Genomic DNA, 23,722 nt, shown 5'->3' with positions numbered 1-23,722 from the left:
ACCTCTGGTAGAATTCGGCTGTGAATCCATCTGGTCCTGGACTTTTTTTGGTTGGTAGCCTATTAATTATTGCCTCAGTTTCAGAGCCTGCTATTGGTCTATTCAGGGATTCAACTTCTTCCTGGTTTAGTCTTGGAAGAGTATAAGTGTCCAGGAAATTATCCATTTCTTCTAGATTTTCCAATTTATTTGCATAGAGGTGTTTATAGTATTCTCTGAGGGTAGTTTGTATTTCTATGGGGTCGGTGGTGATATCCCCTTTATCATTTTTTATTGTGTCAATTTGATTCTTCTCTCTTTTCTTCTTTATTAGTCTTGCTAGTGGTCTCTCAATTTTGTTGATCTTTTCGAAAAACCAACTCCTGGATTCATTGATTTTTTTGGAGGGGTTTTTGTGTTTCTATCTCCTTCAGTTCTGCTCTGATGTTAGTTATTTCTTGCCTTCTGCTAGCTTTCGAATGTGTTTGCTCTTGCTTCTCTAGTTCTTTTAATTGCGATGTTAGAGTGTCAATTTTAGATCTTTCCTGCTTTCTCTTGTGGGCATTTAGTGCTATAAATTTCCCTCTACACACTGCTTTAAATGTGTCCCAGAGATTCTGGTAAGTTGTATCTTTGTTCTCATTGGTTTCAAAGAACATCTTTATTTCTGCCTTCATTTCGTTATGTACCCAGTAGTCATTCAGTAGCAGGTTGTTCAGTTTCCATGTAGTTAAGCGGTTTTGATTGAGTTTCTTAGTCCTGAGTTCTAGTTTGATTGCACTGTGGTCTGAGAGACAGTTTGTTACAATTTCTGTTCTTGTACATTTGCTGAGGAGTGCTTTACTTCCAATTTTGTGGTCAATTTTGGAGTAAGTGCGATGTGGTGCTGAGAAGAATGTATATTCTGTTGATTTGGGGTGGAGAGTTCTACAGATGTCTATTAGGTCTGCTTACTGCAGAGATGAGTTCAATTCCTGGATACCTTTGTTAACTTTCTGTCTCGTTGATCTGTCTAATGTTGACAGTGGAGTGTCAAAGTCTCCCATTATTATTGTATGGGAGTCTAAGTCTCTTTGTAAGTCTCTAAGGACTTGCTTTATGAATCTGGGTGCTCCTGTATTGGGTGCATATATATTTAGGATAGTTAGCTCTTCCTGTTGAATTGATCCCTTTACCATTATGTAATGGCCTTCTTTGTCTCTTTTCATCTTTGATGATTTAAAGTCTGTTTTATCAGAGACTAGTATTGCAACCCCTGCTTTTTTTTGTTCTCCATTTGCTTGGTAAGTCTTCCTCCATCCCTTTATTTTGAGCCTATGTATGTCTCTGCCTGTGAGATGGGTCTCCTGAATACAGCAGACTGATGGGTCTTGACTCTTTATGCAGTTTGCCGGTCTGTGTCTTTTAATTGGACCATTTAGTCCATTTACATTTAAGGTTAATATTGTTATGTGTGAACTTGATCCTGCCATTATGATATTAACTGGTTATTTTGCTCATTAGTTGATGCAGTTTCTTCCTAGCCTTGATTGTCTTTACATTTTGGCATGTTTTTGCAATGGCTGGTACCGGTTTTTCCTTTCCATGTTTAGTGCTTCCTTCAGGGTCTCTTGTAAGGCAGGCCTAGTGGTGACAAAATCTCTAAGCATTTGCTTATCTGTAAAGAATTTTATTTCTCCTTCACTTATGAAACTTAGTTTGGCTGGATATGAAATTCTGGGTTTAAAATTCTTTTCTTTAAGAATGTTGAATATTGGCCCCCACTCTCTTCTGGCTTGAAGAGTTTCTGCTGAGAGATCTGCTGTTAGTCTGATGGGATTCCCTTTGTGGGTCACCCGACCTTTCTCTCTGGCTCCACTTAAGATTTTTTCCTTCATTTCAACTTTGGTGAATCTGGCAATTATGTGTCTTGGAGTTGCTCTTCTCGAGGAGTATCTTTGTGGCGTTCCCTGTATTTCCTGGATTTGAATGTTGGCCTGCCCTACTAGGTTGGGGAAGTTCTCCTGGATGATATCCTGAAGAGTGTTTTCCAACTTGGTTCCATTTTCCCCCTCACTTTCAGGCACCCCAATCAGACGTAGATTTGGTCTTTTCTCATAATCCCATACTTCTTGAAGGCTTTGTTCATTTCTTTTTCCTCTTTTTTCTTTAGACTTCTCTTCTTGCTTCATTTCATTCATTTGATCCTCAATCACTGATACTCTTTCTTCCAGTTGATCAAGTCAGTTACTGAAGCTTGTTCATTTGTCATGTATTTCTCGTGTCATGGTTTTTTATCTCTGTTAGTTCGTTTATGGCCTTCTCTGCATTGATTATACTAGTTATCCATTCTTCCATTCTTTTTTCAAGATTTTTAGTTTCTTTGCGCTGGGTACGTAATTTCTGCTTTACCTCTGAGAAGTTTGATCGACTGAAGCCTTCTCTCACTTCGCCAAAGTCATTCTCCATCCAGCTTTGATCTGTTGCTGGCGATGAGCTGCGTTCCTCAGTTTAACATGCAGAAATCACCCATCTTCTGTGTCGCTCGTGCTGGGAGCTGGAGACTGGAACTGTTCCTATTCGGCCATATTAAACAAAACAATTGTTAGTCCAAAATTTTGTATCGAGCAAAACTAAGCTCCATAAAGGAAGGAAAGATGCAGTCTTTGCCAGGCAAACAAATGCTGAGAGAATTTGATGCTATCAAATGAGCACTAGAATAACTGCTAAAGGAGCTCAAAATCTTGATACAAATCCTGGAAACACATCAAATCGAACCTCTGTAAAGCATAAATCTCACAGAACCTATAAAATAAAAACAATTAATAAAAATAACAGGATACTTAGGCAACAAATAACATGATGAATGGAATAGTGTCTCATATCTCAATAGTAACATTGAATATAAGTGACCTAAATGTCCCACATAAAAGACACAGAATTGCGGAGTAGGTAATAATTTACCAACCAAGTATCTGCTGCCTCTAAGAGACTCATCTAACACACAAGGACTCACATAAACTTAGGGGTAAAGTGTGGAAAAAGATATTTCATGCAAATAGATATCAAAATTGAGTAGGAGTGGCTATTCTTATGTCAGACAAAACAATCTTTATAAGGCAACAGCAGTTTGAAAAGACAAAGAGGGACATTATATATTAATAAAAGATTTTATTCAACACTAAAATGTTACAATCCTAAATATATATGCATCTAACCCTAGAGTTCCTAAATTCATAAAACAATTACTTCTAGATGTAATAAATGAGAAAAACAGCAACGTGATAATAGTGGGGGAACTTCAATACTTCACTGACAGCAATAGACAGTTCATCAAGACAGAAAGTCAAAAAAGAAACAATGGACTTAAACTATACCCTAGAAAAAATAGATTTAGCAGAGAAGTACAGCCATTCTAACAAACAATCACAGAATATACATTTTATTCAACAGTGCATAAAACTTTCTCCAAGATAGACCATATGATAGGCCACAAAACAAGTCTCAACAAATTTAAGAAAACTGAAATTACATCAACCACTCCCTCAGATCACAGTGGAATAAAAGTGGAAATCAACTCCAAAAGGAACCTTCAAAACCATAAAATACATACAAATTAAATAACCTGTTCCTGAATGGTCACTGGGTAATCAATTAAGTCTAAATGGAAATTAAAATATTCTATGAACTGAAGAATAATAGTGACACGACGTTTCTAAACCTCTGGGATACAGCAAAGTCAGTGGTAAGAGGATAGTTGATAACCTTAAATGCCTACTTCAATAAGTCTGAAAGGGCACAAATAGATAATCTAAGGTCACACTTCAAGAAACTAGAGAAACAAAAGCAAACCAAACCCCAAACCCAGCAGAAGAAAGGAAATAGCAAAGGTTATACCAAAATCAAATAAAATCTAATATAAAAATATAAAACACAAATAAAACAAAAGGCTGGTTATTTTAAAAGACAAATAAAATTGATAAACCATTAGCAAAATTAACCGAGAAAAAAGAGAGAATATCCAAATAAGCTCAATTAGAAATGAAATGGGAGATTTTACAACCGACACCACAGAAATACAAAAGATTATTCAAGGCTACTACAAACACGCACATAAACTAGAAAACCTAGAGGAGATGTATAAATTCCTGGAAAGATACAACCCTCAACCTTCCTAGCATAAAACAGAAAGAAACCCTGAACAGACCAATAACAAGCAGCAATATTGAAATAATAATAATAAAATTACCAACAATAAAAAAGTTTAGGATGAGACAGATTCACTGTTTAATTCTATCAGGCATTAAAAAAAAAGTGGGTACCAAGCCTATTAACATTATTCTACAAGTTAGACAAAAAGAGAATACTCCCTAAATCATTCTATGAAGAGAGTATCACCAAGGAGAAGACATAACCAAAAAATGAAACTACAGACCAGTATCTGTAGGGAGCTGAAGGCCTGTGGGATGTGACCAACTCAGCATTCCACTGGAGGCTATGTGATCAAACAGCAAACTGTTTATCATGAATGCAGGATGTGGGCAAACTCACACTGCGCCTGATGCCAAAAGGTTTGCTGAGGGCCTTCACTCCCTGGCACCGGGCTCCTTGAAGTTCTCTACTGGAAAATTTAGTGCCTATTTTTCGAGGGATGCAGTCTCAGAAGCCTGCTGTGAACCAAACAGCAATTGACAATTATCCAACAATCACCACCCCCCCTCATTATATCTTTTACCTAATAAATTTGGAGGACTGAAAAAGCGTAGGACCCTTGTGCACGAGATGCAAGGTGCCCCCTGACCCCTTCTTCCAAACATATTCTTTTGTCTTTGCCTTTTATTCCCGTGTTTGCCCCGTTTGTTCAGTCCCCCAAGGTCCATGCAGGTTATAAGTGGCGTTCAAATACAGGGACTTCAAGGACGTGAACAAAGAAGGTCTGCTGGAGCAGAGGAACTGAAATTCACAAGGTGAACGGGGACCCTGGGACGAGTCTGCCTGCAGTGGATATAAGGTTAGTGCCCTAAAGAGGTACTGATCAGTGCCCTAAAGAGGTACTGGGTACTGGGAAGAGGAAGTTTTCTGAATCAGGGTAACATGGGGCAGAATTTGTCTGTTGAAGAAAAACATGTGCGGTTGCTTAAAGTTCTGTTGAGACAGTCTGGAGGTCAGGTTAATTCACAGACACTAAATAACCACCTGCAGAAGCCACAAAATGTTTTCCACAGGCAGGCACTTTTGATGTGGAAAATTGGGACAGAGCAGGAGATGGATTAAAACAGGCTAATCAAAAAGGTCTTAAAGTTGATTATTCTGTTTTTTTCCACTTGGAGTTTAATTTGTACTGTACTTCTATCATTATCTCTTTATTCTGCAGGACAGCAGGCTGAGTCTAAAAACCTGAAATAATCTGTTGTCCCACCCACAGCACCAATTGAAAATAAAAAACAGGAGAGGGAGGATAAAAATTGGCCTATAACACCTCCTCCAATTGCAGAAACATCTGTACCACCTTCTTCAGTAGAAGAAATAGAAATAAAAAATACAAAGAATTTTACCCTCTGCTGCGATAGCTGAAGAGCTCTTAGGACCTTGCACTTTTCCTATTTCTGTAAGGCCTGATCAAAATAATCCACAGCAGCTTATTCATGAACACACTCCACTAGAGTTTAAGTTGTTGAAGGAATTAAAAGCAAGTGTGGTAAATAATGGCATACAGAGCCCATTCACTTTAGGATTGCTAGAATCTGCATTTGGTGCTATGCGTCTTTTACCCTTTGATGTAAAACACTTGACACGAACTTGCTTGTCTGCTAGTGCATATCTGACAGGGAATTTAAATTAACAAGAAATATGTGCACATCAGCCTAGACAGAACCGTGTTGCTGGACACAGAGACATTACAGAGGATATGCTACTGGGTAATGGCCCTTATTCAGACCAGGAACGTCAAATGGCACTCCCAGACGCTGCTTATCAGCAGTGTGCACAGGCTGCTAAACACACCTGGGCCACAATTCCTGAAGAAGGAGTCCCAGTACAATCCATTTTACATATCATGCAAGGGTCGCAGGAACCCTATGCACAATTTCTTGCGTGATTACAAGAGGCAGTGAAGCGTCAGATTCCTCATACAATGGATGCATAAATGCTAACCTTAACTCTAGCTTTTTTTTTTTTTCCACAGAGGTGATAAAATAAAATTAGACCGTGTTTTTTTATTCTCCTTTATTTTTACATATTAATTAATATACAGAATCAGTAAAAAAAATAATAAAAATGCATTCATATTATCATCTAAAAGAAGAAATACTGTTTTTAATCAACTCTAGCTTTTGAGAATGCCAGTGCAGATTCTAAATGTGCACTGACACCTGTGAGTTGTACAAAAAACTTGGGAAATTTTCTCAGAGGTTGTCAGGATGTAGGAACTGAGCTTCATTGATCTGCAATGTTAGCGTAAGCAATGGCTAATTTAGCGGTTGACAAATCTAAAAGGAACCAAGGGTTAAACCCTAAAATGTGAAAATGTAATAGTTGTGGGAAAACTGGACATTTTAAAAAGGAATGCTGCAGGATCTCAGGACAGAAAGCACCTTATAATGCAGTTACCCCCCAACCCCAGTGGAAAAAAATGCCAGAACTTTGTCCTTGCTGTAACAAAGGAAATCACTGGGCTAATCAGTGCTGCTCAAAATTTCATCAGAATGGCACCCCCAGTTGGGAAGCTAGATGGGGGCCTTGACCCACGCCCATCAAACAATGAGGGTATTCCCAGTTCAGACCACAAGGTTGCTTCAGGGATGGGTCCCTGGAAGCACATTGATTGCCTCACCGCAGGAACACCAGGAGGAAGTGCAGGATTAGATCTACCCACCAGAGAAAGAATCATGTTAGTTGGGGGAGATAAACCCATCAAAGTTCCCACTGGTATTTGGGGACATTTATCAACAGGAAACATGCGACTAATTTTAGGCAAAAGCCATCTTAACTTACAGGGCATTACTGTAGTCCCAGGAGTTGTTGACTCTGATTATGAAGGAGAAATTCAAGTAGTTTTAATGTCACAAGATCTTTGGGTTTTTGAACCAAGATAATATATTGCTCAATTATTGCTTATTCCCTGCAAATTACACCCTTCTCTGCAAAAGAAGAAACGAGAAAATAAATGGTTTGGGTGCACAACTACAAATAAATTTATCTATCCCATCTTGTAGCCTCTAATAGACCCAACCTGTGTAGTACAAATTAAAGGAAAGGAATTTTATGGGCTTATGGATATGGTAGCTGATGTGTCAGTAACATATAAAGATAATTGGCCCCCATTCTGGCCCTTGCAATTAACTTCTATGTCCCTGGTGGGAGTAGGAGCAGCTAAGAGTGTTCAACAGAGTGCTAAGATTTTATCTTGTCTTGGTCTGAATGGACAATCATGTACTTTTCAGTTTTGTGTTGCAAATATAGCTATCAATTTATGGGATCAAGAATTACTTACAGCATAGGATATGAGACTTACAAATGAAAACTTTGATAACCCAGGATTTAAAATGTTGAAGAACATGGGATATCAGAATGGAAAAGGTTTAGGGAAATTCCTACAAGGAAACCCTAACCCAATATCAGTAACTAGAAAAACAGATAGAAAAGGGTTAGGACATCAGGATTTCTGATGGGGGTCATTTATCTTTCTCCTCTGCCCACTGCCTTACCATTAGAATGGCTTAGTGACAAGCCTGTGTGGGTGGATCAATGGCCCCTAACACAGGAGAAGCTACATCAGCTTCATCTGTTGGTAAAAGAACCTCTGGATTCATATAGAAAAGTCAGTTAGCCCCTGGAATTCACTGGTACTTGTTATTCCAAAAAAGTCCAGAAGCAATAATGACCTCTGGGGTTTCAGCTCAATGCTCAGAGCTAATTGAAGTCATTTAGGTTTTACAGCTCACAGCTTCAGATTCTATCAACATTGTCTGTGATTCAGCTTATGTTGTAAATGTAACCAGTCACATAGAAACCACTACAATTAAAAGTCCACTAGACCCAGAACTGCTTAATTTGTTTATGTTAATGTGATCATAGACACTTATTCTCATATGCTGCATGCTACATGCCAAAGAGGTGAGACAGCTGGTCATGTATGGCAACATTGTCTGTCATCATTTGCTCATATGGGGATATCTAAACAATTAAAAACTGACAATGGACTCACTTATACTAGTCATGCTTTTCAAAATTCCTTACAGCTTTGGACAATAATCCATAAAAAAGGAATTCCTTATAATCCTAGAGGACAAGGCATTATAGAGCGGGCACATCAAACATTACAATGCATGTTGAAAAGAAAAAAAGGGGGTATAAGAGGACAACTACCACCTCAATCAAAACTATATTTAGCCTTATTTACTTTAAAATTTTTGGTTCCTGGTACAGATGGTAAGACTCCAGTGGAAAGACAATGACAAGTGTTAGAGACAAAGACAAAAATTTATCTGAAAGCGCTATGGAAATCCACAGAAGAAGGACAATAGAAAGGTCTGGTGGATTTACTGACATGGGGACAAGGGTATACTTGTGTTTTCACAGGAGATGGACAAACCGTGTGGGTGCCCTCAAGGTGCATGCAGCCATGGAATGGGATACTGGAGGAACCCAGGGTGGCCAACCATGGGCCCGGTCCCTCTGGTATGAGCCATGAGCCAGTTGAGCTTGAGTGCAAAGACGGAGAGAAGGACGACCAGAGTCACGAGGACATCAACCCCCATAACCTGGGGACAACTCAAGGACACCATGCAGGAAGCTGAGAAACTACTGGAGCGTCAAGGCGAGACAAAAACCCCTGATTCCATGTTCATGACCATGTTAGCCATAATGTCCTCTGCAGTATGTTTTCCCTGTGCAAAGGCAAAAACATATTGGGCATACGTTCCAAATCCCACAGCAGTACGACCTATACTTTGAAGTGATACTCCTCCTGGGATTTATCACGATCAGGGAGAGTGGGCTCCAGGACCCATAACTCCCCCTGACATAGAACAATTAGACTCTCAGAATACTGTCATTAATTTGAACGCTCCACTGGAAGGATTTCCTTTGTGTATCACCACAAAGACATCGCTCAACCATAGCTGTCTTACAGTTCAAGCTCAAACATGGTTGAGTCACTATGGAAAAATAATGTACTTATTAAGTCTTGGTTCTATTAATGTAACTGATGTGCTAACCAACCTTTCCTGGCCCAGTCACCCTAATTTTGCTGACTATATGGAATGGATTCCCTTCAATATTTCCTGCCCCCCTCCATGAAACCAGTGTCTTGGCCCACTGGCTAGAAAACAATCTATGTTAACTGGAGACATTGTGGATTGGGGACCTAAAGGTCAATTAGATGGAAAAGATGAAAATCAGAAATCATGGCACAAACTTCACTGGCATTGGTGGCGAGCTTTTAATACTTCTTCTTTATACAACACTGGGATCCAATCCCTGTCGGCTGCCCAGATTGCTTGTCATGGAGCAGGCTTTAGCCTGCTTCTTCCTCAATGGGATTATGTAGGGAAGAAAGGACCAATTCAAGAGACGATATGGAAGGTAGCACTCCCATTTATGAATGACAATATCTGGATTGGGATACTATCCAATAATAGCAATAGTAAGCAATGCTGTCTTAATGTTACATTTGTAAAGAATATCACTACTCAATTTACAGTTTGTGTTTTTAATCCTTATGTCTTTTTGGCAGCTAAGAAGGACCAGCTCCAGGTAAACAGTATCCAATTGACCTGTAAATCTTGCCATTTGTATCACTGCATTAATCATAGCACATTGCAAACACATAATAGCTCGACTTTGATTTTAGGTTGCATCCCTGGGCTATGGATTCTTGTTAATCTGTCCGAGCCTTGGGTTGCCACAACTACCTTGCATTTTGTGAAACTTCTAACTCAGCTTACTCATCATGTCTGTAGATCCTTAGGTATGATAATTTTTGCTATTGTTTCCTAGGTCACACTAATAACTTCTGTTGTGATGTCCTCTGTAGCTTTGCATAGTTCTATTCAAACAGCTCAGTACATGGAGAACTGGATGTGTACAGCCAAGCAAGCATGGCTACATTGAGTTACAAACTGAAGTGGCAATGTTGAAATCCATGGTTCTATGGTTAGGAGAACAAGTACAAAGCTTGCAGTTGCAGCAGCAATTGCATTGTCATTTTAACCACACTCATATTTGTGTAACAAACTTAGAATATAACCTAAGTGAGTATCCATGGGACCTTGTGAAAGCCCATTTGTAGGGAGCTTTCACATCCATCATCACCTTTGATATTGGTGAATTACAAGACAAAATTCTTGATTTAAATAGGCAAACTCAAGAATTTCAGTCTTCTTTAGAAGACTGGACTGAATTCCAGCAAGGCCCGGAGAGCCTCAACCCTTGGACCTATCTAAGGCACCACATTAACATCTTATATGTAGTTCTTAGAATAATGTTACTTTGTCTCTGTCTTCTGTTCATAGTCTGTAAAATTGGATGGACCACCAATTGGAAAACAGGTGCTGCCAAGCCTGGATTTACATTCTTTCTATTAATTTGTAAACACAAAGGGGAACATGTAGGGAGCCAAAGGCCCATGGGACATGACCAACTCAGGATTCCACTGGAGGCTATATGATCAAACAGCAAACTGTTTATCATGAATGCAGGATGTGGGCAGACTCACACTGCTCCTGCCACCAAAAAGTTTGCTCAGGGCCATCACTCCCTGGTGATCCTTGAAGTTATCTACTGGGAAATCTAGCACCTATTGTTCAAAGGATGCAGTCTCACAAGCCTGCTGTGAACCAAATGGCTGAGTGACAATTACCCAACAATCACCCCCCCTCTTTCTCATTATGTCTTTTACCTAATAAATTCGGAGGGCTGAAAAAGCTCAGGGTCCTTTTCCACTAGAGGCGGGGTGCCCCCTGACCCCTTGTTCCAAGCATACTTTGGTCTTTGTCTTTCATTCCAGCGTTTGCCCCATTTGTTCAGTCCCCAAGGTCCGTGCAGGTTACAAATATCCCTGATAAACATAGATGCAAAAATCCTTAACAAAACACTAGCTAATGGAATCCAACAGCATATTAAAAACATAGTCCGTCATGATAAAGTAAGTTTCATACAAGGGAGGATGCAGGGATGGTTAAACATATGCAAGTCAATAAATGTGATACACCCCACAAAGAGAATTAAAAACAAAAATCACATGATTATCTCAATAGGTGAAGAAAAAGCATTTGACAAAAGCCAGCATCCCTTCATGATTAAAACTCTCAGCAAAAGTGGCATACAAAGGACATACCTCAATGTAATAAAAGCTATCTATGGCAAACCCACAGTCAACATAATACTGAACGGGGAAAAGTTGAAAGCATTTCCTCTGAGAACTGGAAGAAGAAAAGTATGTCCACTCTCACCACTTCTGTTCAGCATAGTACTGGAGGTCCTAGCCAGAGCAATCAGACAAGAGAAAGAAAGAAAGGGCCTCCAAATCGGTAAAGAGGAAGTCAAACTGTAACTGTTTGCTGATGATATGATCGGATACCTAGAAACCATAAAGACTTCTCCAAAATGTTCCAGGAACTGATAAATGAATTCAGCAAAGTTTCAGGATACAAAATAAATGTACACAAATCAGTAGCTCTGCTATACACCAACAGCAACCAAGCTGAGAATTAAATCAAGAACTCAACCCTTTTCACAATAGCCACAAAATAAATAAAATACTTACAAATATATATAACCAAGGAGGTGAAAGATCTCTACAAGGAAAACCACAAAATACTGCTGAAAGAAACCATAGATGACACAAACAAAGGGAAACAAATCCCATGCTCATGGATGGGTAGAATCAACATTGTGAAAAAGACAATACTGCCAAAATAAATCTACAAATATAATTTCAATTCTCATAAAAAAGCCACCATCATTCTTCACAGAACTAGAAAAAAAAAAATCCTAAAATTCACATGGAACCAAAAAAGAGCCTGCATAGCCAAAGGAAGACTAAGCAAAAAGAACAAATCTGGAGGCATCACATTCCCCAACTTCAAACTATACTGGAAGTCCATAGTCACCAAAACAGCAGGACACTCGTATAAAAACAGGCACATAGACCAATGTAAATAATAGAGAACCCAGAAATAAACCCAAATGCCTACAGTCAACTGATTTTAATCGAAGCAAACAGAAACATAAAGTGGGCAAAGGACACCCTATTCAACAAACGGTGCTGGCATAATTAGCAAGCCACATGTAGGAGAATGAAACTAGATCCTCCTCTGTCACCTTATACAAAAATCACCTCAAGATGGATCAAGGACTTAAATCCAAGACCTGAAGCTGTGAAAATTCTAAAAGATAACATCAGAAAAACTCTTTTAGGCATTGGCTTAGGCAAAGACTTCATGACCAAGAACCCAAAAGCAAACGAAACTAAAACAAAGATAAGTAAGTGGAACTTAATTAAACTAAAGAGTTCTGCACAGCAAAAGGAACAGTCATCAGAATAAACAGGCAACGGACAGAGTGGGAGGAAATCTTCACTATCTATCTATTCTAAAAGGACTAATATCCAGAATATACAAGCAACTCAAAAAAATTATCAAGAGAAAACAAATAATCCCATCAAAAAGTGGGCTAAGGACATGAATAGACAATTCTCAAGAGAAGATATACAAATGGCCAACAAACGTACAAAAATGCTCAACATCACTAATGATCAGGGAAATGCAAATCAAAGCCACAATGCAATGCCACTTTACTCCCATGAGAATGGTCATTATAAAAAAATTAAAAAATAATAGATGTTGGCATGGATGCAGTAAAAAGGGAAACACTTCTACACTGCTAGTGGGAATGTAAACGAGTACAATCACTATGGAAAAGAGTGTAGAGATTCCTTAAAAAATTGAAGTAGGACTAACATTCCATCCAGCAATCCCACTACTGGGTATCTACCCAGAAGAAAAAAAAGTCATTTTACAAAGAAGTTATTTGCATGCGCATGTTTATAGCAGCACAATTCGCAATTGCAAAAAATATGAAACCAGCCCAAATGCCCATCAATGAATGCATAAATAAACTATGGTGTATATATACAACAGAATATTACTCTGCCATAAAAAGAAATGAATTAATGGAATTTGCAGCAACCTGGATGGAATTGGAGACCAACATTCTAAGTGAAGTAACTCAGGAATGGAAAACCAAACATTGTATGTTCTCATTCATAAGTGGGAGCTAAGCTATGGGGATGCAAAGGCATAAGAATGATACAATGGAGTCTGGGGACAATGGAGTCTGGGGAAAGAGTTGGAGTGGGGCATAAATGATAAAATACTACAAATTGGGTTAAGTGTTTACTGCTTGGGTGATGGGTGCACCAAAATCTCACAAATCACCACTAAAGAACTTACTCATGTAATGAACCACCACCTGTTCCCCCAAAACCTATGAAAATAAAAAAATTATTAAAGAAATTAAATGTCACACTTTGGGTCACCTAGAAAATTCGAATATTGGGGACATATAAACCATGCAATACTACCTAGCCATAAAAAGGAATGAGGTCATGTCCTTTGTAGCAATGTGGATTGAGCTGGGGGCCATTATCCTAAGCAAGCTAACGTAGGAACAGAAAACCAAATACTGCATGTTCTCCCTTATAAGTGGGAGCTAAACACTGAGTAGAGATGGACACAAAGAAGGGAACTATAGACACTGTGGCATACTTGAGAGTGGAGGGTGAGCGGAGGGAGAGGATTAACAAAGTACCTATTCAGTACTATGCTTATTACCTCGGTGATGAAATAATTTGCACACCAAACCCCTATGACATATAGTTTACCTGTATTACAAACTTACACATATACCTCTGAACCTAAAATGAAAGTTATAAAAAAACCCACAAAAGCATGAGCCACAAATATAAAAAAAAAGATTAATTCAGCCTCATCAAAATTAGAACCACTTATGCTTGAAAGCACACTCTCAAGAAACTGAAAGGCAAACCCATAGATAGGGAGAAAGTATTTGCCTCTCATGTAGCTGATGTGGGACTTGTATAAAATATACATAAAGAATTCTTATAATTCACCAAAAATAAGTAAATCATCTGAACAGATATTTCTCCAAGGAAGATACACAAATAGCCAATAAGTTCAGAACATTTTGCTTAGCGTCATTAGTCATCAGGGAAATTCAAAGTAAAACACAATAAGGTAACACATCAAACACACTAAAATGGTAAGAACGTAAAAGTCTAATAACAGTTGTTGAACATTTAGAGAAATTGGACTCTTCATATACCGCATGTGGGAACATAAATTTTCACAGTCACTTTGATAAGCACTCTGGAATTCCTCAAACAGACATAGAATTACCATATGGTCCAGCAATTTCTCCCTTGGTATAAGCCTAAAAGAAATGAAAAAAAAAAAAAAACTAAATAAAAACATTTATACAAATATTTATAGCAGCATTAGTCATAATTGTCCAAAGGTGAATACAGCCCAAATATCTATGGAGGGATAAATGAATGAACAAAATTGTATATATCCATATGCTCAGCCATAAAAATGAATGATGAGCATGCTACAAGCATGGATAAATTTTGAAAACATTATGCTAATTGAAAGAAGCCAGTCACAAAGGACCAAATATTATACAATTCCATTTACATAAAATGTTCACAATAGGCAGATATATAGGAACAAAAAGTAAATTAGTGGTTGCTTAGGGCAGGAAGGATGGGAGCATTGGGGAAATGATAGCTAAAGTTTAGGGATTCCTTTATGAAGTAATGAAAATGTTATAAATTTACTGTGACGACGGTTAATTGTATACTTTAAATTAGTGAATCATATTCTATGTGAGTTACATCTTAATAAAGCTATTTTTAAAATATCTGGTGCTTCTGTATGGTAGGGAGCATGGACAGTCCATGAATACCTTCACTGTTAAGCCATTGTTGAATGGCTTTCGTGATGCAAGATGCACCATTTCCAACTGCAAATGGTCCAGGAAAATAAAAACATGACACATGGTTTCTTCAGGGACCATAATGTTGTGTCAGTGCTGGATAATTGGATTGGAACAGCAGCATTATTAATCTGAAAAATGGTCAACAGTGGTAAGGCACTGCCAATAACCCATAGAGGAGATAAAAAAATTCATTGTCATCAAGGTGCCAAGTACAGTGGTGTCAGGAGCAAAACTTTATGCAATGTGGCCACTCTCACTGGCAGATAAGATTTGGAAGGCCAGAAGTCTGGCATGCAATGTTAGCCTCCACAACAGAAACAATCCTGTACTTTGATCCTGTTTATGAAGGTGGATGTGTTGCCAAATCCAGTAGAATTATGGATTCAGTTAGAAATTGAAGCAACTTAAGTGGTTCATGCTCATTCTGGAGCTTGATTTCAGTGTCATCAGATCATGGTCTCTTATGTGGTCATCATCTACATGAGTAAATCAGATACATTAAGCAGGGGCAGCAGCAGGAACAATTTCTTTCTTTAGTTGCAGGCCCAAAGAGAGGTGTCTTTAGTCTGCAATTTTGTAGTTTTCCAAGTGGCAACCCAAACAAGTAGGTCATTGTCAATATCCTATGAGTCAGTAAAAGTATAACAAACTTCATCTAGTGGAGGATAACCCAGATCTATGAAAATGGCTTTGCATTCTGGTCACTGAGGAGAGGATCCATTATCTTTCAATTTTGCATAGTTAGCGGTAAGATTGAACATATGCAGCAGCCCAGTGGACATCAGCAGGTTTCAGCTTATCTGAACTGTCAGTGAACCAGGCCCACACATTTAGTTGAACCTCTGTGAGTCAAGGGCCTCATTTAGCCAGCTGCTTTACTTCAGGTGGAGAGTAGGGAATAGAGTTTCATTGAAAAGGGGTAATAGCCACTTTTTCAGGTAAAGCCTATATGCTGCTCGGGTGAGGCCAAGTAAGTTTTAATATGCAATTTACCTTTCACAAGCAAGGCTTGCTGAGCTCTTCTCACCATTTCATATTAAGTTGAAATTGATCAACCCCAAACAGGAATGTCAGGCTGAAGAGGTGCAAGGCTGACCTCCATGGTTCAGGTGTTCAGTTCTGAAATGAGCCCAGTAGCAAAATGTATTAGTCAATTCTCACACTGCTATGAAGAAATACCCAAGTCTGGGTAATTTATAAAGAAAAGAGGTTTAGCCGGGCGCGGTGGCTCAAGCCTGTAATCCCAGCACTTTGAGAGGCCGAGATGGGTGGATCATGAGGTCAGGAGATCAAGACCATCCTGGCTAACACGGTGAAACCCCGTCTCTACTAAAAAATACAAAATATTAGCCGGGCGTGGTGGCGGGCGCCTGTAGTCCCAGCTACTCGGGAAGCTGAGGGAGGAGAATGGCGTGAACCCGGGAGTCGGAGCTTGCAGTGAGCTGAGATCCGGCCACTGCACTCCAGCCTGGGCGACAGAGCGAGATTCCGTCTCAAAAAAAAAAAAAAAAAAAAAAAAAAAAAAAGAAAGAAAGAAAAGAGGTTTAATTGACTCAGTTCTGCATGACTGGGAAGGCCTCAGGAAACAATAATGGTGCCTTCTTCACAGGATGGCAGGAAGAAGAAGCGCAAGCAGGGAAAATGCCAGATGCTTATAAAACCATCAGATCTCATGAGACTCACTCATTATCACAAAAACAGCATGGGAGAAACCACCCCCAGGATTCAGTTACCTCCACCTGGTCCCACCCTTGACACATGAGGATTACGGGGATCACAATTCAAGGTGAGATTCAGGTGGGGACACAAAGACAAAACATGTCACAGGTAATAGCTGCTTTTCAAAAGGGGGGATTGCACTGGGAGTTATACCTGATGTAAATGACGAGTTGATGGGTGCTGACGAGTTGATGGCTGCAGCACACCAACATGGCACAAGTATACATATGTAACAAACCTGCACGTTTGCACGTGTACCCTAGAACTCAAAGTATAAAAAAAAAAAAAAAAAGTGGTATATCTGGCAGTCTTGTCAGGAAGTAGAGGAGTCCAAAACCCCAAGACATATCTCCAGGTGAAGATTGCTTCCCATTTCCAGAAATAGCAATTGTAAAATCATCAGTTACAGGTACTTATATAGCTCAAAGTTATCATTACAATTGTAGGGCTCCAAAGGTAGAGAACATGACACAACTTACTGGACTATTTCCATGGCAGAACTTCATTTCAGGCTTTACTCAAAAGTTGCTGATTTGTGGGTTAGCTAATATAAAGGACCAAGCAGAATGTCCAAGCAATCACAAAGCATTTCCAATATCCAAAGAATCTAGTTAGTTGCTGAAACTCCTTTTTGGTGGTGGGGGTGCTGAAGAGACAATTTTTCTTTGCCTGAGGTTTTATTGTGAATTTTCCTACATACTTCCAGGAAACATTACTGGCAAGCAAGAGACATTACTGGCAAACAACATCACTCCTGAATTTTGGCGGTGATTTTCAATATTAATTCTGATTTTTTTTTTTTTTTTTGGAGACTTTCAGTCATTCTTCCTAGAGGATGTGTAATAATACCACAGCTAGGTAGGGCTATTGAGACTGAGACTTCTTACTGCCAACCATCAGGACATCATGTATAGTGAAACTTTTGGAAATCTGAATGAAGAAGAACTTGCCCCAAATTCTAACCTATTCAATTTTGGCAAATGGCACTGGAGTTTAGGTAACACTGGCGGAGTACAACAAACATGTATTAGAGGCCTTGTCACATGAATGTGAACAGATCTTAATTCTCAGATGCTAGTATGGGAAAGAAACTGTTGTCAATGTTTAAAACAGTGCACCATGTTCTATTAGTCTGTGTCTTAGATTCGTATAGAATCAAGATGTCTGCAACAGCTGGGGCCATTGGAGAAACAACTGAATTTATTTGAAAATATTCCACTATCAGTCTTCATCTCCTGTTAGATTTTGCACTGGGCATACAAGGCTGTTCTGTAAAGATCCTGCATCTCTTACTACTGCCTCCTATAGGTACTAATATTTATTCAGGGCACAGATTTTCTTTTTTCTTCCTAGAATTCTATGCTTTGTGTTGGATCAGAAAGAACAGAATGTGGGAGAGACAGGAAAGCTGGTGACAGATAAATTTATGTGTCCCACTAGTACTTATCTATGTATAGCTGAATTTCATCTGGCACTTATGAAACAGGGAAATACAAGCATCAGTTCCCAGTGATATTCAGATGTGAAGGTAGCAGCATCAGTATGCTGAATTAGCCTAAAAAGTTTTGTTCACAAGGTCATACTGGCTTCTTTCTTTCTCCTGCTGCAAACCTGGCCAAACCCTATTATATAATTTGGGATGCTTTCTCCTTCCAGGAGTCCAGTAGAAGAGTTTACTTGGGCATCCATATCTAACAGAGCCATAAAAGCTTGATTCTTTCCTTCATGAAAATTCTCTAACCTACTAAGATGGATGCATATGGAACTTGATCTCCATTAAAGACAGAGATCACTTGCCCCGTTTCTAATGATTTTTCTCTCTATGGCAGCTGTGCCTGAGAAAGTAGAGACAGAGCTGCACCGTACCATTAGCAAGGCTTAGCATTTACTTTCGATTCTGTGTGGCATAATGGCTGCTTGTGTCTCAAAACAATAAACTTCCAATGTTTTTGGCTGACTCAATTCTCAATATCAGGCAACAAAGTCCTACATAATAACTAGGGGAGTTATCCAGAGGGGCAAAGCTAATAACAATAATTTATCAATGAGTCTCAGGGTCGGTTTCTCATTCTTAGAGATCACTTCCTTAGTATTCTATACCCAATCTAGGCATTGAGTATAGAGCCCAATTCTGTCATCTATGGTTTTCACTGGGAATTTGTTTCTCTTAAGAAAATCTTCAAAAGAAGACTGGAAAATGTCGTGCTGTCCTTGATTGATATTTATCTTCTACACAGTATTATTAAATAGGAAAACATGCAGGGTATACCTGAAAACAGCCAGATCCAACTAATTTTCACCATATCTACTACCACCAGGATACTGAAACCCACCATTATCGGTTACCAAAATAATTGGAATATCCTACTAATTATTCTCCCTTTATTCATCATATACTAATAAAAACTATTCTCCAAGTTGTCAGAGTGATCCTGTAAAACTAAGATAAATCTTGTCTCCCCTCCACTATCAATACATGGATGGGTCTCCATCACATTCCATGTAAAAGCCAAATTGCATTTTGAAACCTACAGGGCTATAAGCTGTCTGCCTCTCTCTCTCATCCCCATTACCTCTCTGAAACCAGCTCCTGCTTTTCTCTGCTTTGCTCACTCAGCTCCAGACATGATAGCATCCTCCTTGCTCCTCAAACATGCCAGCCTAAACCTGTCTTGGGGCCTCAGCACCTGCTGTCCTTCCATCTGGAATGCTCCTTCCCCAGACAGCTACAGGGTCAGTTCTCCCACTGCCTTCAGGTGAGACTCAAAAGCCAAGTTCTCAGTAAGGCCTTCCCTGGACACCTTATCTATCTAGTTTCAGCCTCCCTCCTGAAATTTTCTATCCCAATTCCTTGCTTTATGTTTTTCTATTTAACACTAGTCACTATGAATATACATTATAATTGCTTATTCATTTTGGCTACTGTCTATCCCCCACACTAAAATGAAAGCTCCATGAGGATAAGAATTTTAGTTTGCTTCTTTCATTCATTATTACATCATCAATATCTGTGCCTAGAAGAATGCCTGGCAGAGAGCCCACCTAAAGTAAGTATTTGTGGGGTAAAGATAAAACAAGTAAATTAAAGAGCAAATGGGATCAAAGCAAGTCAAAGGGGCAGTGTTTCCAGGGTGTAGCCCCAGTCACAAGTGCAAACGCTTCCAGGGAACAACTGTGCATTTTATTAGAGTGAAGCAGGCCAGCTGGGGGTGTGGCCAACTGGAGAGGGCATTCGGAGTCTACACTGGACTGGGACCTACCTAAGGCCCAGCTGCATGTATCCTTGTTGGAATGAGGGCCCCAATCCTCACGTTTTTGTTGTTGTTGTTGTTGTTGTTGTTTGTTGTTCTGTTTCACTTTCAGGAGATGCCAGAAACATAAATTTTCATTGTGTGAAATCTCTCAAATGTCTAAAGTACTTAATTAAAAACAGAAAACAATGAAAACACAAAGATGAAACAAAATCTGGCAGCTGACTGAGATCGGTCCCTGGGCAGTCAGCTGGTATTTGTTGGACTGAATTGTGTGATGTATACATGAAAATTAATCCCTGCTACGGTGAGGTAGGCTTGCCTTGTGTAATTCTTGAGGCAGTCAGCCTCAGGCCATGTTGGGTGCAGAGAATAAACTCTATTTACCATCTTCTTTCAACTCCTGACAGCTCCTTGCATCTCCCACTATGCATGGAGTTAGGGTAACCTGGGCAGCAGGGGTCACCAGCACTCTTTCTTTGGGGTCAGAGGTATAATTTAGTGAAGGGTGTGGTTGCAGAAACTAGTGAGAGGGTTTTCAGATGGGCTACAGGAGAAAGACTGGGGAAAGGCAAGGAGGGGAGGAAGAGAAATACACAGATCTATCTTTGCATCAGACACCATAGTTCTGAGGGACTTTTAGTGGGTTGCTGCTCCCTCTCCCCACCAACCTTGACACTTCCTTGTGACACTGTACAGCTGAATGAGTTATACCAAGTCACAACTTCCAGCCCAACTGCCCCATGGCATCTGCCTCACCTGGTAACAAAGAGATTCACAGACTTCTATCACAGATTTCTGTGAGCTTGGGTAGGCAAGACTGGCCAACAGGTGCCTGTGAGGGGTATGCAGACACCAGCTTTGTGGGGAAGGTCTAACCAGAATGTGGACTATTGTGACAGCAGGCCTCTTTTAGTGGATTATTGGTCGGAACCACCTGTGGTTTCAGGCAGCTGCTGAAAGAAGTGTGGACAGTGAGGCACTCCCCATAACCTAGAGAGAAACACTAGGCTCAATCTTCTGATACCCCTGGTCTCTAGATAGAAAACAAACATTCCAGCAGAAGGAACTGGTGTGATGAGACTGCTGCACCTGAGTTCAGTAAGGTTCCATTTTTTCCTGGATAAAGTATTTTCAAATGCAAGATGGCACATCTCTTAAGTTCTGAGAGCCCCACGAACCCATACTCTACCAAGATTGTATATCTAGTGCAGGACAAATGTGAGGAGGTAGCCCACACTCCAGCACATGTGGTGCACCACATTAGTGTGTTTAGGCTGAGGGCTGGGGTTCTGCTGGGTAGCAGCGTCCTGAACTCCCTGAAACAGGAAAAGCTCTATGGGTATAAACTTTGCTCCAGATTAACTTGACTGAGTCATCCCTGTCAGAATGCCATTCTAGGGAGCCTCCAATGTATCTGGCATCTTTGACAGATGCCACTTCCTTTGTGCGTAGAGCCAGGAAGAGCAATGTAGACACTACCAGAAGTCCAACATTTTCCTTGGCCTTCCCATCTCTCATGGGCCCCACACCCCACAACTCTTTTCCTGTATTCCCACTCCCTCTGTCAGTCTTTCTTCTTTGAATTCCTCCATCCTCAGTGGCCCTCTTCTTCTAACTGCTCTAACACCCTAACCCACATAGCTTCTTCCTTTGTGTATCCTTTAGGCTCTCCTCAGATTCCTGTCAGGTTGATCCCTCTCCTCTTTACTCTGGATCTCTTCTAAGCTTCTTTGTGTTCCTCTCTACTCAATTTATTCTGTGTATTTTCCTCTAAGCCACAAGATCTCTGACATCTGTTCCTTCCTTTCATGCCCCATTCACCAAACACACCCGATCTTTCCAACAAGACAAAGCGCTTACACACAGCATGTCATGTACACACGAGTTTGTATTTTTTAGGCAAAACAACAGTTAATGCTGGCAAAGATGTTGGGTTATCAGGGATTCCATAAGCTTTCAATACACTGAAAGGCAACATTTTTTGCATGTCTACAAATTATACATTTGTTTCCACACATGTGCCAAATTTTACCCTAACAGTTAGGACTTTTTCACCAAATCATAGACATAGATATGGAAATCATCATCAAACTTGATGAAATACACAGAGGGTTTGGCTTCCACTTGGTGAATGACCATGCCGATCCTTTTGGAGCCATCTTCTTTGGTATATTCCACATGCTTACCTATCAGGCCATCTACAACTCCTCCTGGCTCCCTCTCTGTTGGAGGAGACTCATTGGATTCTGGCATGATGCGGAGGTCACCTTCCTTATAATCATCTAGAAGCTGGTACATGTACAAGACAGGATCTTTCTCATAGGTAATATAAAACCAGGCTTTCATGATAGGTGCTTGAGCTAAGACCATGCCCCTCCATTCATCCTTAGAACCATGCTCTCCCTCAAACATGTGTTCCACTGCTTTGCCAATTATGGTATTTGCAAGGTTGGCATCACTAACGTGAGATGATGCCACCCTGTCAGAAAGAATTTTAAGAGACAAAACTCTTTCATCTCTGTGAAGTTCCAGTCCATAGACACAGTCAATTCCATCATATTTCACCAGATAAAGAGAGGGATTTATAGGCACCTGATCCAGAACGGTTCCTTTCCACTGGGTGATGGGCTCATCTCCTTCTTTCCATCCATGAGAAATTCTGCATCCCACGATGTTCCTGCGGGGCTGGGATGAAGGTCTGCCTCTCTGCTTCTTTTGGGAGACTTTTTTCTTTGTCATGTTTGCAGACCCAGTGGCCCGTCCTGCAGCTGCCCTGGTTTGTTGCCCTTGGGCTTCCTGTGCGTTGGGGGTCTTCATGCCTGCTGGGGGAGGAGAGAGGATAGAGAGACATATCCAGTGTGCCACGAGGCAAACTTTTCCCTATAGCCATGTCTGGATATACTCGGCGCTAGTGCCTAAAGTTTCCCCTAGGAGCCTGGAAGCAATGCTGGAAATCTGGCTGCATGCCTGCAGTGCTCTCCCTCTTAAGTTCCTTTGGGCTGTGGGGAAAGGCTAGAGTGGTGCAGTAGAGCTGTCTGGGGTTAGGAACTCTGCAGAAGTGACTGGGCCACGTCCTCCTAGCTCAGAGCCCACTGCCCTCCCCGAACCCCTTGCTGCCACTGGAGTCCACTCCCAATCCCCTGCAAAGCGGCCTTGACCGGCACCCACTGACCTCCTTCCCTGAGTGTCCCAGCTGCTGTCCAGAACAAACCCTGCCTACCCTAACCACTTCCCTGATACCCACCGCCCTTGCTTCCCGGCGCTCACCTTCAAATCCTTGTCTGGCTCCCGTTCTTACCCCCTTTTCATGTAGCTCACCGCACTCCCCCACCCGACCTTTGCCTGGCGCCCACCTCCACCCCAGGTCTCCTGCTGGATTCCTTCCCATCCCCCTCTCCATTCTGGCGCCCACTAATGGCCTTGCCCTGCCTGGCGTCCACCGCCGCGGATCGCGGGCCTCACGTGCCCAAATCGGACACCTCGCTGCTGCCTCCGCTATGAGCCTGTGGCGAAGGAGGGTCAGCAGGCGACCGGCCGAGTGAATGCTTGCAAGAGCTGGGAGGGTAGGATCCGTAGATGAGCGTGTCTAGGAGGGCGGCAAGGCAGGTAAAGAGGACTGCAGCGGCGTTGCCACCGCTTGGCTGACTAGCCCTCCGCCTCCCTGCTGGCGGTGGCGGCCCCTCAGCCACATCAGGATTCCACCAGTCCCTGCTGTCGCCGCCGCAGTCTCCTCCCTCTTTCCGTAGCGCAGCTTCCTGCCCAGAGAGAGG

At 40.8% G+C, this 23,722-nt stretch overlaps 1 protein-coding gene and 1 long non-coding RNA gene across 9 annotated transcripts; both read right to left on the bottom strand.

The window, feature by feature from the left end:
• Positions 1–9,381: 9,381 nt before the first annotated feature.
• On the bottom strand, positions 9,382–16,093 carry LOC119622593 (uncharacterized). The gene is made up of 2 exons (XR_005239184.2): positions 15,973–16,093; positions 9,382–14,412 (listed from the first exon to the last, which is right to left on the bottom strand). It is a non-coding gene; the product is annotated as an uncharacterized lncRNA (long non-coding RNA).
• Positions 16,094–21,822: 5,729 nt separating this feature from the next.
• SPIN2B (spindlin family member 2B) lies at positions 21,823–23,685 on the bottom strand. Of its 8 annotated transcripts, none has more exons than XM_073013628.1 (2): positions 23,377–23,685; positions 21,823–22,771 (listed from the first exon to the last, which is right to left on the bottom strand). In XM_073013628.1, the coding sequence occupies exon 2, from the start codon at positions 22,767–22,769 to the stop codon at positions 21,993–21,995; it is 777 nt and encodes a 258-aa protein (XP_072869729.1). In that variant the 5' UTR covers positions 22,770–22,771; positions 23,377–23,685; the 3' UTR covers positions 21,823–21,992. The 8 variants fall into 8 exon arrangements, with proteins under 8 accessions (XP_072869729.1, XP_072869733.1, XP_072869734.1 ...); XM_073013632.1 differs by having other exon boundaries at positions 21,823–22,774; positions 23,432–23,685; XM_073013633.1 differs by having other exon boundaries at positions 23,432–23,685.
• Positions 23,686–23,722: the final 37 nt, after the last annotated feature.

The sequence above is a fragment of the Chlorocebus sabaeus genome, chromosome X, assembly GCF_047675955.1.
Source record: "Chlorocebus sabaeus isolate Y175 chromosome X, mChlSab1.0.hap1, whole genome shotgun sequence".
In the NCBI taxonomy this organism is placed as follows: Eukaryota; Metazoa; Chordata; class Mammalia; order Primates; family Cercopithecidae; genus Chlorocebus; species Chlorocebus sabaeus.
This window is presented reverse-complemented; position numbering and strand designations above follow the sequence as displayed.

Coding starts and splice junctions, on each gene's coding strand:
- SPIN2B (XM_037996253.2), bottom strand. CDS start 23,352: ATGGAGAGGGGGATGGGAAGGAATCCAGCAGGAGACCTGGGGTGGAGG. Junction 22,775..23,219: donor AGCCAGACAAGGATTTGAAG/GTGAGCGCCGGG, acceptor CTCCTCCCCCAG/CAGGCATGAAGACCCCCAAC.